The sequence below is a fragment of the Stegodyphus dumicola genome, chromosome X2 (genome assembly GCF_044657685.1).
Source record: "Stegodyphus dumicola isolate Sdum_Otavi_A_Nest chromosome X2, ASM4465768v1".
NCBI lineage: Eukaryota > Metazoa > Arthropoda > Arachnida > Araneae > Eresidae > Stegodyphus > Stegodyphus dumicola.
In genome coordinates, this window is record NC_140781.1 from 140,508,867 (window position 1) to 140,525,710 (window position 16,844).

The following is a 16,844-nucleotide window of genomic DNA, read 5'->3' on the forward strand; positions in this document are numbered from 1 at the left end:
GAAGTAGACGATGCCTGGAAATGGTACACTTCGTAAATCTAGAAAATAAAAAATAAATGTCAGTTATAAAAATTTTTTAAATGTAACCTCTGAAACTAAATAAAGATTAAAATAATCTTTGAGTACTTACATGTGTGATGCGGTAGCCTTTCTTTTTCGCCAGTTTGACTTCCTCCGTTACCCACGTTCCGACAAGAGCTCGCTCGTCGTCTGTGTGGGTACACGGAGTCTGCAGTTGAAGAAGGGCGCAAGTCCAACACAGGGGGAACATCAGCTTCTTCCGGCACCGAAAGGGCAGTACCGGAAGATACAGATTCCGTGGAGGAATCACTCGGCATTGGATAATTCCAAAATAATCTTCCACATCTCCAAAGCTTTCCGTGATGATTGTTGGATGTCCCACAGGGTAGACGCAATACTTGTTCACCTGTGAATGAAAACAAAAAATGTCAGAAAAAACACATCATAAAAATATACACAAAATTTAGAAAAGTTTAAGTAAACATTTTTGAAATAATAAAAAGTACGAACCCATGGATAGAGTGAAGTAAAATCATCCACATATTTTGCGTCTCCCTCGTGGAACAATTTGAGGGCATTGGTCCTTCCTCCAAAAAACGACTCGCGAGGATTGAGTGGATCCCTCAGATGGTGCTGATCCAGGAAAGCTTGGAGATCTGGATTTTCCTCCTTCTCTCTTTGAAATTCATGCTTCCACATTTCGATGACGTGGAAACCCTGGGTGCGAAGCTTTCTTGTCGTCTCTTCTGTATTTTCTCTTAACGTTGCCATGGAAACCCCTTTCAGTGGATGTATGATATCACCATCGTAGCACGAACTACATCCGTGAAAGAAACAGCCCTAAAATAATACAAATATATATTAATAGTCTTTAACATATAAATCACTAAAAAGAATCACATAGAAAAGGAATGGTTATATTTTCTTACCTGAAACTGATAGACGGTTTGTGTTTCTTGGCAGAATCCGTCTACCGAGATTCCGGCGACTCTGTGCTCTCCGGAACCGTTCAACGCATGTTGAATCTGTAGGCCTTCCGAAGCAGCAACAAAGTCCAACCATCGGATCGAATCAGGGCTGTAATTCGTTGAGTTGATGTAGCCGTGTGTAGGCACCATGGCAATCGTGTCGGGTTGAATGTGACCACTCCGATACGTTGCCATACAGGCTGACGCGATGGTCACGTATCTGAAAAAGCAAAAATAAGAACGATTTAATGAACTGTAAATATGATTATTATTGTATAAGAAAATGAGAAAATGACTTACTGGAATGGATCCACATTCGCCACATCCAAAAACTGGGCTCGAAATTCTAGGCAGCAACGGTGAAGAATGTCCACGTCCGATCTATTAAAAGAAAAAATGTTAAAAATACGAAATATAAAAAAATATAAATAAAAATAAAACAAGAAGAAAAAAATATACCTGCAATAGGCCAGCATCTCATCTTGAAAGTTAAACACGTCCCCCTTGTGTGCTTCATGCCAGGACAGACATGCTTGTCGGGCTGAAGTGCTCATGGTATCCGGGCTGTAGTACCGGGCCCAGGCAGCGGTCCGACATAATTTTGGTTTTCTCGCGAGTTAAAGAGATGCGGGAAGTAACCCTTTTTTAATTCGGTGAGACCGAAGCATCCCGGCAGTTTGGCCAACGCCATCGGTAGAAAATTTAACAAGTCTATGACCCGAATGTTCAGACTAGGATGTCTTAAACACATGATCATAGACCTGTTAGGGATCACCTCCGGCGCTGTGCCTTGCTCCAGGAGCCAGGCCATCACGAACTGACCGTCGAACCTGTAAGTAAAAAATAACATGAATAATATTGAAAAATAGTCGTACTTAAAAAGCATACAAACTATGGTATTTTTAACTTACCCTTTCATGTTGTGTGCCACGGCGGTGAAGCCCTTGTGCTGTGTAGAGAACAGCCAAGCGCAGAAATCTTGGCATGCCGTGTAGCCCGGAAACAGCTTCTCTGTGCCGTCAGCATACTGAGCCACCGCGAAATTTACGAGATGCTCCCCCGAAGACTGATCCGTTTCAAAATCAAAGAAGAGGAGCTTGTCATCGGACTTCTTCGGGGCAACACGTCGCAAATAGCAACGGTGCTCAGCAGCCACGACAAACTGGTTGCAAGAAGGGCATTTGGTGGTTCCACATCCATGAAGCTCTTTAGGGCAATCGCGTCTCCGAATCACTTGGCAGCATTCCCTGCACTGGTATACCTGTAACGACAATAATTTTTTTAAACATAACCATTTCGAGAAAATTACATGATAATTAACTTTGTTCATTAAGATACATTTTCAAAACACTTACCCTGTCGCAATGTGAAAACTCTTGATTCCCAGTGACGGCTTTGTGTGCTTCGAAGCAGGCATCGGAGCGGCAGAGACGGTCACAATCCTGACATCGTTGGGGCACGCCTGGAATACAGTCGGTCCTCAAACATATGGGGCAGGCGTTGGCACATCGGTGGTTTTTCGGATGTTCCGGATGTTTTCCGGACCGCTGCCTGGGCCCGGTGCCTTTTCACAGGACGTGCAGTAATGGTCGCTACCGAAAAATCCTTTCAGGGATTTGATGACGTCATAATGCCCATCGTGAAGCCACAAACTGATCCGTTGTGCCCTCTCTTTCCCTTTATAGACCACCTAAAACATAGATAAAAATTTTCTCTTAAATTCCAAAATCAAACCCTTTTAGATATATTTTTAACATCAAAACGAATCATATACATAATCATCTAAAAATTACTTGTGCATTAAGCATCTAAACTAATTACATGCCTAATCATCTGAAAATTCCTTGTGCATTTCATTTTAACATCAAAACGAATTGCATATAAAAATAATCTAAACAAGTTAATGTACCCTAAAGGTAAAAATTTTCACAAGTTATATTTTTAACATCTAAACAGAAAAAACTTTTCCTTAAATCGAATAATCTAAAACTTTCGATTTTATACACCCTAAATTTTGAATATCTAAACAAATTTCCTACATGCATGCATTTTATGCGTGAATATGCATAAAGTATAATCTTAAAGGTTAAAGTAGTCTAAATATTCACTAGCCATTTTTATAAGGCATATTTTTAACGTCTAAAGAAATAGCATGCATGCATAAAATATAAAAGAATCTAAAAATTCCACCATGCGTTTTTACAAGTTATCTTTTTTTTAACATCAAAGCTAATTGCTTAACATGCATAAAATATTAAGTTAATCTAAAAATTTAAAGTAATCTAAAAGTAAAGATCCACGTTATATTTTAAATTTCTAAACGAAAAAACTTTTCTCTAAAAATAAATTCCAAAGTCGAACAATTTAGAAAAAGAAAACATTCAGTTTTCCCCCCATTATATTTTTAACGTAGAAACTAATTAAAAAAGCTAAAGTTCTCTAAAAATAAAAATTCACCCTGCGTTCAGTTTTCATCCACTATATTTTAACATCGAAACAAATTGCATATAGGCATAAAGTTAATTTAAACATTCACTGTGTACTCAGTTTTTTAACATGGAAACAACATAATCAAAATACTATAATGCTAGTTGTCTCAATATTTTTCAGTTCATTAATAATGAAAACTTTTTTTAAAAAAATCATTCACGTACGAAATAAATTTTATCATAAATAGAAAAGAACCAATTTAAATAAATGTGAAATATCATCTAGTTAATTATGAACATTTAAAAGCAAAAAATATCTTGAGATAAAAATAATGACTTACTCGGTTCAAGTTCTCCGAAGAAAAGACGGCAATTTGAGTATCCAGGTGATCTTCAAATATAGCTATCTCTGCAAAAGTGCAGGGGCCTAGGGGCACATTTGTATCTAAATGAAGTTCCCTTGTACGGTTCATCAGTGTTGGCCGACGATGATTTTTCAAGGCATTGATGGCACTTGTATCTTTGTGCAAATGCGCCAAGGCATAAACAATCGCTTTGGCACAGCACAGTCCTTCATCGTCATAGGGAATGGACAAAATAGACTTTTTACTGAGCCTATCCACTGAGATATTAATCACTTTCCTGTTTTGTCCGGCACCCACAGGTCTTCTGATAGTGATCACGTCCACCGAAAATCCTGTATCCAGCTCGATTTTGTCATTGGACTGCAGTACTTTCATGACTGCAGACAGAATCTTTTCAGCCGTCAAAGTCGAAACTGCCATCAGAGAAGTGTTGATCGGTTTGTCCAAACCTTCTGCCTGGATGCAAAATCGGATGAGGTCCGATGGATTTAAATCAGCTGCTGTACGGCGAATGAGTTGTTCGAACAGTTCCCGGACGGTGTCAGGAATTAGGACCATCGGGATGCCTTGCACGCCTTGAGGCAGTCTTTCGATGTCCACACAAGCGTGGAAGGTAATCTCCTCGGCCTGATATTTATGGTTCCGTCGACAAGACTTTTCCGTAAGAACAATTGCGTCATCGATTTAAAACATAAAAATACGTTTTCATTAAGAATCAAACATTTTCAAAACGACAGTATTATTAAAAAATCATGTAAAAAAGAAAAATATACCGAACGTTCATCGGAACCGGCTATGTATACAGGCCCACGAGCTGATGAAGGAGAAGTCTAAAAATAAGTAAATAAATAAAAAATAAATACATTCATTTCTAGTACTAGAAAAAATATTCTAATCGAATCATAACGAAACGAAAGTTTACCTCAAATCCGATACCCACTTGATAATACAAGGGTAGATCCACAGGATTTTCCAGAAATATCTGATCCACTTCATCGATTAACTATCAAAATAAAATAAAATACATTTAAAATACATTCAAATAGTAGTAAAATACGTTAAATAAAGAGTGCTTTAAAAATACGTGTAAAAACTTACATCGTCATCTGAGTCCTGAAAAGGAAAGTCAGGATCTTCAAACAGGACCTGGCAATTAAAAATTTAAATAAATAAAACATTCAAAAAGAAATAAAATTCGTGTTTAAAATAGTAATCTAGAAATTAGGTACAAGCGAAAAATACTTACATTAGATGCAGAATAAGTTCGTTTAGCAGACATCGTGTACAAGAAAACGAAATGGCGCAGGAAAATGGCAGAGTCAAAATGACGTTCACTCAGCAAGAATCAGAGTACAAATGATGAAATCGTGAAAGCGAGCGAATTTAAGGCGATATAAAATGAAAAAGAAACGCTGATTGGCTGAAATAAGATAGATATTGTAGCGGAATGCTGATTGGTTGTTAAGATTGTATACGTTCGCCACGGCGGATGTAGAAAGGTGTGAAGCGGTTTCGACAGGCTGCAACGTGAAAGAGATGACGTTTGCCTGTTTTTCCCTGTCTTGTCTTGTCTTTTGAATGGTTAGGAGGCAATTAGCAGCCTCTGCTGCTTTAACCACCGCTTTTGAAAAAAATGCCCTTAGGCGTTGATATAATTGAAAAAATGGGCGTGTAACGCCGCGCCTACTAGGCGAAGCTGAAGCAAATACAAAGGTATGTAGAGTGAAAAAGCATCTGGGAGCTGTTCGAGCTGTGACAAAAGATAACTAGCTAAAAAGTTTGCTTAATAAAGCATTTGAAAAAATAAACATTAAGTAATTTAAATTAAGCATGCTTTTGAAACAGGTTCAGAATGAAATGGATCGCAATTATACTGGTGGGAGTGGCTCAAATGAGAAATAAGTCAACAGTAACATATTTCTGGTGAATTTCAAGAGTTCTCGTACGAGAAATGTTAAAGTCATATAAATTAACAGTATTCACAATCAGTTCACACTGTACAAAGTTCTGGAATAAACACACTTTTACTTGTAATTTTAAAAGACACAATATTTCAGCATAAGTCACAGTTTAGAAGGCGGGATGGTGAAACACACATAATTAAGTCAGTTTGTGTGTCCCTAACAAAGTCTTTTTATAGGAACACTAATAAAATATAAAATTCTTGAAAATAATGATATAAACTAGTAATCCACTGAGCTTTTTTAAGTCCTAAATAAGCTGAAAACAAAAACACAAAAGTCTCTAGTGGGGAAATATTTACAGTATGTACAGCTATTTACAAGTTTCACCACCTTGGATTATGAAAAATGCTCCTAGGACGCTTAGCAGCATTTTCAAGTGTTGGATCATAATTGATTAGTTCCTTAATATGATCATATTGAGACTGTTCAATTTTACTATAAAAGTTGTGGCAGGTTGAAATAATTTGGTCAGCAATTGGTCTGATTTTTAATTCTTTGTGTATTTGCAAATTTCTAACGAACCAAGGAGAATTAACTATTTCTCTTAGAATCTTGTTTTGAAAGACTTGTAACTTGTGTTTTTCCCCAGCCGCATGTTCCTAAAACGTACTCGCTGTACCTCTTGCTGTGAGAGCTGCTTCGCTGCTATTGGTTAGAAGAATTTAGACGTAACATAGAGCTTTCGACGTCATTTGTTTTGTCACGTGGTAAAGCTTCTCGTACTCCAGCCATACTTGTTCGGATCGGATTGCGTACGGCGGTTAAGTTTTAATCCTTTAAAAAAATCAGTTAAGAAGTCAGAGGTGATTTTATGTACAACTGAATTAATTCATATGTTAATATATATTTTCACTTTATGCAATACACACTTGAGAAATACCGGATCACTACAAACGAAGGAAAATGGGTTATTTGCTTGAGAGGGTTATATCCATATTTCATTTTGCTAATGGAATGTTGGAAAAACAATATTTAACATAGTTTATTAATCTTTTATCGTGATACAACCACATTTTTAAGAACAAGATTACAAAGTTTACAATTATACACCTAAATTTATTTCAGTTTTCACTCTGAGATGGAATCCCAGGAAAAATATTGTTAATGATGGACTAGATCATTGTAGTTATATAGAGAAAGCACACCTGGGATCTTTTCCTTTACTGAATAACATTTGCCAGTCAATTTACAGCAAAATATATATGCCTACATTGCCTACTGTCCATTAAATTAAATACCTTTGAATCGCTCTTAATATTATTATTGTTTTAAAAGTAACTATTGTCAGTTAATTCTATCAGTAACCTTTAGTATGCATTAGGTAGTAAGGAATATACTTTTTAGACACACAAACATTGCTTGGATTATCCTAAATTTTCATTTATATTTTAAAAGTCACTGTGTCATTTCCATTATCTATTTCTACTTCATTACTTTTTTTTTTTTTTTTTTTTTTTAAAGATGGGGATGACCTAGTGTGACAAATTGCATTTTGAATGTATTTTAAATTTACCATTAATATTTTAAACTACATTTTGCACCAATATTTATGTTTGCTCTCTCATTAAGGGAAACAAATATAATAATATAAGTTATTAAATTAAAATTCCTGTGTTTAATTCCATCTTTAACAAGAGCCATAAAATATATGGAATTTACATTCTTACCACAGATGTGGTAAGTCATGAACTCATTGGCAACTTTGAAGAGCATTTGCAAACTTGTTGGTGAGTTAGGAGAGGGATGTTTGTTTGCATATCTTTAAATTTATTTCAACGATGCATCCACCACCACTTATTGTTTTACATTCTTCTTCTTCAATACAAGACACGCACAATTCTAGGCTTTTTTTCACCGTTGTTTTCCCTATAAATCTTTTTAATAAAAAAAAAAAAAAAAAAAAATCAGAAAATTGCAAAATTTTGGCACCAGAATCCTAAAATGAGAAAGGAAAGAGAGGCATGTGATGCCTTTTATGTTGTATGCATGCAGAAAGCAACATCGCCAAAGATTTTACCAGAGACAACAGAAACTGCGGTATGTGGTCCACCCGAATGCTGAAGTACTGAAATTCCCATAGGAGGGATCATAATCTGCAACCACACTGGTGAAAATATCTGGAGAAGTGCTGTCTGGGAGAATGCTATGTGTATACTTGGGTTGCCATATAAATGATTTTTAGTGACATGTGTAGCCACATAAATTTTTCTTCGCAGCATGGTCTAGACCATCAATACATTTTCACAGCATTCTGGTGAGGTTCAGAAAATTAGAAAGTACCAAAATTCATCATTTTAAAATTATTTTGAGTAAGTTATACACTTTGTGAACTGTGATGAACAAAAATTAATAAGCTGTCCTTCCCTCAAACCAATTTCCTTTCTTCCACATAATGATTTATTTGCATATATCAGAACTTTACTATTGCAATATGCTTTTGGAATGATTATTATTTCAATCTATGAGAATTTTAAGTTACCACCAAAGAAAACGCCCAGACATCACTGCTGGAAAATAACTACCTCTAAAAATCTGAGATGTATTAATAATAAATAGGTACCTTTGTCACAATTTGAATTATTATTTTTAAAGCACATTGATACTTAATTATGTTAAAAGAAAAAAAAAAAAAAAGCACTATCCTACTTGATCTGGTTTTCCTACCTGAGCTGGTGAATGAACTCACTAGTTTGACTCATTGATTAAGATAACATAATCTGTATGTATGGCTGTTACAGTTATATTATTCTTCAGTTCAGAACTAAGTAGGTGCTACATAACAAAAAGTTAAAGTAGTCTTTTTTAAAGTGACCATTGTTTCAGCTAACTTTGGTAGAAAAAATAAGCAGCTCTTAGATGCTTTGCCATGTTCAAGTAACCCAACCAAACCCTCGTTAGAACATTATAAGTGACTACAGCTATAGTTGTGCATAGAACTTTGCAAATAGAAGGATAAATAATATAAATTAATTTTTTCCAGATGAATCTTAATACATCAACACCATCAAGGATCACATCCATGGTCTGCATAAAAAAAATATGCCACATTATGTCATGCATTATGCATCCCCATACAGGTCTGAAACCAAGTGTAATCGTATGGTCCATTACATTCCAGTTGCCTTCACGTTTAATGCTCATCGGTGGCCAGGGCAACCTGTATGAGTGCAATGGGCAGCAAGACATAGGAGCGTCAAAATATTTAGAATTTTGGCAGGAATTGGAAGGCATAATTTGCAAGCAGCAGTTATTCTATTAGGTGATAAAATATCTAGCTCTGGCTTCGCTAGCAGCCAAGCAGTAAAGTAGTTAGTTGAATATTGATAATTCGACCTGAATTTACATTCTGGCGAACAGGTTGGCTGCACGTGTGTTTTCATAGTTTTCCGCATATATGAAATATGTATACGCTAATTTTTCTTTGAAAGTACTCCATGAAAGTATCTCTACCCTTAGCCAAGTTACTATACTGTAATCAAATAAATTAAACACCCCCCCCCCCAAAAAAAACAGCGTCCATGTTTAATGTGCAGTTGAACAGGGGCCATTGTTTAGGGCTACTGTAAATGATTTATCAGATTTAAAAATTCTAATATCAAAAATATTATGCATATTATAATGATTGAATCCAAGTAAAGAATGAGAAATTATCCAAATTTTCTTTACGTATAACAAATGTTTTGCTGTGTATGTTATGTGAGCACCAGCTACATTATGTACAAAAATACCATGTGAGCACCAGGTGCATTTTGTACATAATGTATTAACAGTACATTATGTACAAAAATGCACTCCTTAATGTTTGCCTAATGGAAGACTTCAAATGTGATAGATGATGCAGTATGGAAACTCGTACAAAAAATGTGAAATCAATAGCCATTTGGAAGTGTGCTATGTGATCAATGTTCATAAAATGTATGTAGCATGCTAGGTAATATTTTAGTTTCCAGTTCATTTCCATAAATTGATTATTGTATGTACACTATTTTTGAATAGGCAGTGTTTTTAAAATCTGATGAATCATTTATTATAACTCTGAGGTTTTCGAAGCTCACTGCTGTCTATCTTTAGAGGTTGTCTAGAACTAGTGATCAACAAGGAAGGTCTAGCACATAACAGAGAACAAACCACAGTCTACCCATGGCTACATCAGCTGAACACTAGTAATAACTAAAATCTACTTTTCTCACATATTCTAGGTGCACATCCAGTATCTGTTTATCTTCATGCAATGGCTGTATGAGGTGGTATACTCCAAGTTTAACTGTTTTTTAAACCATGTACTTTAAGTCTAACTGATTTGCTTACACATGTACAGTTAAACCATGTATTAAAATTTATTTGTATAATAAATATGGCTTTATCTCCTGTCTAATAATGTTATGCTTTTAAGGGCCATCAGTGTTTTAAGATTACAACAGTTATTTATATTAATGTTAACCCCCCAAAATATTAAATCATTGTGGAAATCTACAAATTAGACAAACTGCAATTACCATTTTCTTCTAATATTTAATCTGAAGCAACGGTTCTCAATCTTTTGACTAATGCGTACCATCTAAACAAAAATTGAAAACCTTTAATACCACCACCACTCCTGAACAAAGCTCAAATCACATAAATTTACCAGTGTTAGAAAAAAAACTCAATCAGGATGTTGGGTTTTAATTTTTTAATTTAATAGTTAAAAATACTTTGCTTCTTTGTATACCACCGGTTGAGAACCCCTGATCTAAAGAAATGTTCCTATGTTGTTTAGATTCATCCACACTCATTCTGCAAATAAATTGGGGAAATTTTTATATTTTTGTCTATTAACAGTCAAATGGTAACTGCGTTAAGTGATAATATCAGTAGAACATATTCGCTGTACTGATGATTTTTATACTCTTTCTCAAATGTACACATAACTACTAATAATTTATTCATAGTAAATCATTAATAGAAGATTTTACTCTTTGATGAAACACATTTTACTTAACTTATCTTTAATGCACTTTTGTAATATACATGTTAAACGACAGTTTACATATTTTCTAATTAATATTTCTTTCACTTAAATCATCATTTCCTAGAAACTGGTATTGCTGTTTGTTATTAATTTTTCATTAAAATGCTTTCATAAGTTTTTTTTCCTTCTCAGAATTTTACTTCATGTGATGAATAAGCATTATTTCCATTAAGTTGGAAAATTTGGATCTAGGAAAATATAAAGTTTGTCCAGTTTTGTCTTACATCATTCTAAATCTCAAAACAAATCTATAGCACATTACTTTAGAGACAATTTTGATTAAAAAATCTGTGCAAAATAACATTAACAAGAGAAGTTATCCTAGCTGTATCTAAGCAAATGTTCTGTGATACATATTTATGTAGGTATAATATATTTATGATATATTTTATTATAAAGATTAAGAGTTTTACTAAACATACATCACTTAACCTAGCTTCATATTTAAAGACACAAAACATTTGTATACTGATCTCAGGCAGGTCATGGCTGGCTTGGTCTTTCATGTATTTTCTAGCAGAAAAGCAGGTATGAGACAAATATCATTTAGTAGCTTCCATGAGAGCATCTCTCAAGCAAAATACTTGTCAAAATTAATTAATTAGCTTTTAAAGGTACATTAAAAGCATGATGTTATGAAGAAGAGAAAAGTTCCACAAAGCAGAAAAAAAAATCTAAAGTACAAATTAGCAGGAAATCCAGCCTTAGTCCTACGAAGCTTTATTACAGCACTATTATATTTATTGTTTTAAACTCTAATTCATTTACTCAGAAAAACCATTCTATTAAGAAATTTTATATAACCATCATTAAGAAAAATATATTGTTTTTAATATGTTTTTATATGACTACTTCATTTTAGACAACATATTACTTTATGAAGCCAAATAATAGATATGCAAGACTTAGTTGAATATCAACTGTGTAGATCTTTTGAAATTTTGAAATTTTGTTGGAAACATGATTTTGTAAGTAATCATTTTCTTCTCAGAAGACATGCTGTATTTTTGTCTTAAATCTGGCTGGTATTTTAAAGGGAAGATAATCTTTTAGAAGACTTTTGCTTACATTTTTGTTTGATTTATCCCTTAGAAAATTTCATGAATATCATGATGTTGACTGAGCAATGCTACTAAGGCATTAGTTTTATATCATTATGCACAATGGCAAATGGTATGAGAGCGACTAAATGGCTAGTCAATAAGACAGTGATTATTTCTGGTGCTTTTTATTAAACACGATCTGTAGATGTCATAAGTATAATAAAATCTGAGATAGAGTTAGTAATTCATCACGAATCAACTTAATTGCTTTATGTAATCTTAAACAATGCCTAAGCCACTTTAATAAGGGAGTGTACCAAGTGTCTTTCTAAATTTACAGCTGATATCACTCAAAACAGTTTTATGTATCTTATCATGCACATAAATTATGTCATGATGCAAAATATTTTCCCAACATGTTGATAATGTAAGTCGAGCCTCCAGCAATGCACACTTCATATTATCAGATATACCCCATTAATAGAGAGTTCCTGATTTCGAAGCAGAGAACCACTGTACACATATATAGCAATCCTGTAACTGTCTAGTAGTGGGTGGTTTTACTATACTTCACCTTGTTGTAATGATGCTATTAATTATATCTTCAAAGATATCCCTGCCACTATGAGAATGAAAAACTGCAGTTGCTTATGATAGTGTCAAACTTAATTTTTCATCTCTTCAAATATTAATTTGATCCAAGACACTCTGATTTTTATTAGTAACAAAGTGTCATGCACATATTATGCGAATATAATTATTTTAGCTTTGTATATATTGTTAATGTTTACTTCAGGACAGTTTGGCTATGTTGTAATTGTAAGTCACTTTGTTTTTTATTTGCAATCTACTGGTGGTTGGGAAAAGTATAAAAGAAAATCATCTAATATGAATGTGTTGTCAACTCCATTGATGGCTGCATGAAGTCTTTAGGTGCTATCTATCCTGCATCATTAATTTTTTATACATAAATATGCAATAGTTTTATAAACTATGTAAAGTACTTACTCCTGAAGTCTCTTAGATAACTGTTAATCAATAATACACTAATAGCCATTAAAATTGCTATAGCATGAAGGAAAGCAAATAAAAAAATATTTGTTGTGCGTAAATAGTATGGCATGAAGACAAAATGATTAAATTTGTAAGCAGCTTGAGAGTTTACAAGGGTGCGAAATCAGTCGAAACAACTGCTCCACCTGGCAGCTAAAACGGCTCTTATCCAGTTAGGCATTGAGTAGAATTTCACTTGAATGACAGAAATCGGCATCTCATTCCGTTCTGATTCAGTCTATGCCACACTTCATCAATCGTATTAGATGGAGAGGGTTGCTAGGCCAGTCCTCAGCAAACCATGAGCAGGCATTTTCAATGGGTGACAGATCTGGAGACCATACAGGTCAGGGCAGCAATCAAATATACTGCATACGGAGGAAGGTCAGGACACAATGTGCAACATGTGGTCTTGAATTATCCTGTTGGAAGATTGCATTTGGCAGGCTTCAAAGATAGGGCACAAGCCCTGGATGTAAGATGTCACAAATGTACCGATCTGGCATTCAAATTACCATCGATCCGAACTAAAGATGTGTGTGCCATGTGCTCAGTGGCTGCCTATACCATCACATTAGGGTTCCTATGCCGATACTGAATGCAACCAGGCGATGTGCGGTCTCCTTGGAACCTCTAGACACTTATACGACCATCAGAATAATGCACACAGAAACGGGACTCGTCTGAAAAGACGACATTGTGCCCCTCCTATATCCACCTTTGTTGTTGGACACACCACAGTAGCCATCTCTCTCTGTGCTGCATTGTCAAGGAAAGCTAAAGTAATGGACACTGTGCTGATAGTCCATGCTGATGCAAACGTTGACACACCGTACGAGCAGATACTGGGCATGCTGCAAGTATGCCCATTTTCTGACTAATGGTCTGTGATGTGGTTGTAAATTTGGAGGGCTGACCTCACAATATGCCTGTTTTTTCGGGTATTAATCATGGGACGGCAATGAGATCCTGCATGCCGTTCAGTATAATCCTCAGCATTTCATACATGCCATATTCGCTTAACAGCGTTTGGATGTCGACTAGTGCAACGGGCGATATCACAGAACGATAATCCACATTCTCTATAGGCAACAATCCTGGCTGCTTATGTTTTTCCTATGATTCACATAAATTAGTATGCAAATGAATACCCACATCCAAAACTGAAACAATGGTTTTTGATACATTACTAGTGACAATGACAAAGTAATGTTCTAGTTTGCCTTTTTGTACCTTTTTAAAAGACGGACATCATCAGAAGTTGCTCTATATTTTTAAATAATCGAAAACAATATTCTTTTTCAGAATATCGGTTATTACTGCAAATATTAACAGTCCTCCCTTTTTTAATTTTAGTTCCAGAAAATATTAATATACCAATGAAATATTAAAAGATTAAACTGTTCTTCTGCCAAAAATTTTCAAAAATACAAAACCAATCTTGTTTTATTATAAAATAAATAAACAATCCCTTCATGCCAAGCTCCAACTCCCTCAAAATTGAATCTCTAATGTTAAATCAAAATTCTCTTACATTATATCACAACCTCTGATATTTGAAAATCTAAAGTACAATAATAGATACTTTTATGCTCCGGTAACGAAATTTCTTTTGCATAATTATATATTTTGTTTTCCGAAATTTGTCTTCCTAGTAAATATATCTTAGGCCGTCCAAATAAAATATTTCAAGCGTTATGTCTGAAGAGGTTTGTGTTCTATATTCTTTACCAGCTGTACCTTTTAGTGGTTTATTATTAATTCAGAATTGTATATGCATACAAAATTTATTACTAACTACAAATTACAGCAAACTACAAATTACACTAGCAGCCTGCGATTTTTTCTCGCGCTCGTTACCGCTGAGCTGCGGTTCACAACACTTCAGAATCCATGCAATCGGCTTGTCACGTGACCAAACAAGCGACGTTTTTTACGTAGCAAGTAGGTCAGCCAATAGTGATTCAGCATTGTCACAGCAGGGGGTACGGCGAGTACGTTTTAGGAACATGCCCCCCAGCCTACTGACGTCATGGTGATTTTCGCTCCAGACGGAAAAATAACAGGTTTGATAACATGAAGGGGTAGCCGAGCGGTAAAGCGCCACACTCCCATCCTAAAGATAGCGAGTTCGAATCTCGGCCGTGGAGTTATTTTTAAAATTCAGGGAAAATGATATTAAATTCATTAAAAATGGATTAAAATATAATGGAATCAATTAAAACTAATTAAAATAATGAGGGATTAAAATAATTAAAAATAATGAATAAAAATGATTAAATAACTAAAATAATAAAGGAAAATAATAAAGTTGACGTCACGTGGTTTAAGCGATTGTTGCCACAAAAATAAAAACTTTGAAAAGATCGTTGTCACAGAATCTAAAACAAAACGATGCATGACGTCATTCCGTCTACGTCATCCCATCCATCTACGTCACTTCCGGTTGTCACGTGATCCAAGATGGCGCCGGTGGCATCACTTCCGGGGAAATCCAAGATGGCGGAGGCCACGCCCCCCGTTGCGTCACCCATTGTTCTATTACGTCATGGCGGCATTCTTTGGGCTCCTGAGTACCCGCGCTTACTACTGATATTCCTATACAACATCCCAAAATCTTGGTAAATAACTTTCTAAACCAAGATCACAGTGTAAAAAAAGTAGTGGAAAAATGTTATAGTCATGTAACTGGGCTACCATACATAAAAATTAAGCAGTGTTACAAGTGTTTTTATCTTAACTGCCTGTTACAACCAAATAACAAGCTATGAGAAAGAACATGCAGTGTCAGTATAGCTGGATGATCCCTTTTACAGAGTTGCTAATTTGAAAACAAGTTAACCTGTAAAACTACCCTTCATACTGGTTTGCTTTAGGTTCATTTGGTAACAAATATGCCATTAAAGTCTGTGCCAATCAATCAATAAACCTTGTTACAAGCAAGTTTTTGTTTGCAGGATGCTGTTCATAATTGGCTTTCTTTTGGTGGTATAGCAACAGCGAAGGGAGAAAGATTCCGGGTAATTTAAATTCAACTAACATAGCAAATTCCATTCTTCTGTAACTTTATAATTTGATACAGCTTTATTTTTCATAATTTTATTCACACCACTATTTCATCCATTGCAGACAAATTCCACAAGTGCGTATTTTAAAATTAATTTCACATTTAAAAAAGTATGATTTGTTTATAAATGATTTGTTATAAAAATAAAAGTGAGTTATAAAAATCATTGTAACTTGGATAAATACACACAAAAAAAGGGGGAAAAAACATACAAAAATGGTGATGCTGCTTATTAAAAACTGAAGAATTGTTATATGCACATACACATGGTTGACACAGTTTGGTGCATCCTGTGAAATTTGTTATGGTAATATGGTAGCAAAAAAATTTTGTTGTTATTTTGTATTAAAATTATAAAGGTTTTGACGGCTATGCTAAGTTACACAAAACAAGGTAACTACAGTAAGAGCTATGTACCTTAGATAAAAGGATGCCTTTGAGAAGGTATTTCTATGAGAAATTGACTTGTATTCACATAATACATAAGGAAAAACAGGAAAATCAGCTATCCCATTCACCAGTATTTGTACCTGGATCAAGCATCCAGTGTTCAGCTATCTTATCTGCTAACCTACTGGTACCAGTCAAAATAGACAGTAATGTAATATTATACAAGCTAAGTAGCATTGACTTATACATCACTAAAGAAATAAATACACTTCAGAAAACCTGTTTTAATTATAAGATTATTTTGAAAAACGTTGCTCGTTATAAAACTAAAGACTGAATTTTCTTTACACACTGACTGTTAAATTATTATATTTCAAATCAACAGACTGCATTTATACAATAAGACAGGATGAAAAATACAGTAGTCATTGAGGCAATTGTTGAGTTTCTGAAGAAACAATAAAAATTTTCAAATCTATCATAGTATACCCTGTTTAATGTTTAATATAGTATGGAAGGTTTTGTAATGCATC

The 16,844-nt window shown here is 34.6% G+C and overlaps 2 protein-coding genes across 2 annotated transcripts; both read right to left on the bottom strand.

The window, feature by feature from the left end:
- Positions 1–31: 31 nt before the first annotated feature.
- On the bottom strand, positions 32–1,910 carry LOC146992928 (uncharacterized). Its single transcript, XM_085809118.1, has 5 exons — positions 1,449–1,910; positions 1,290–1,370; positions 951–1,209; positions 532–861; positions 32–427 (listed from the first exon to the last, which is right to left on the bottom strand). The coding sequence occupies exons 1-5, from the start codon at positions 1,541–1,543 to the stop codon at positions 107–109; spliced, it is 1,086 nt and encodes a 361-aa protein (XP_085665244.1). The 5' UTR covers positions 1,544–1,910; the 3' UTR covers positions 32–106.
- Positions 1,905–4,607, bottom strand: LOC146992929 (uncharacterized). The gene is made up of 3 exons (XM_085809119.1): positions 3,760–4,607; positions 2,345–2,679; positions 1,905–2,250 (listed from the first exon to the last, which is right to left on the bottom strand). Exons 1-2 carry the CDS (start codon positions 4,339–4,341, stop codon positions 2,470–2,472), a joined length of 792 nt encoding a protein of 263 aa, XP_085665245.1. The 5' UTR covers positions 4,342–4,607; the 3' UTR covers positions 1,905–2,250; positions 2,345–2,469.
- Positions 4,608–16,844: the final 12,237 nt, after the last annotated feature.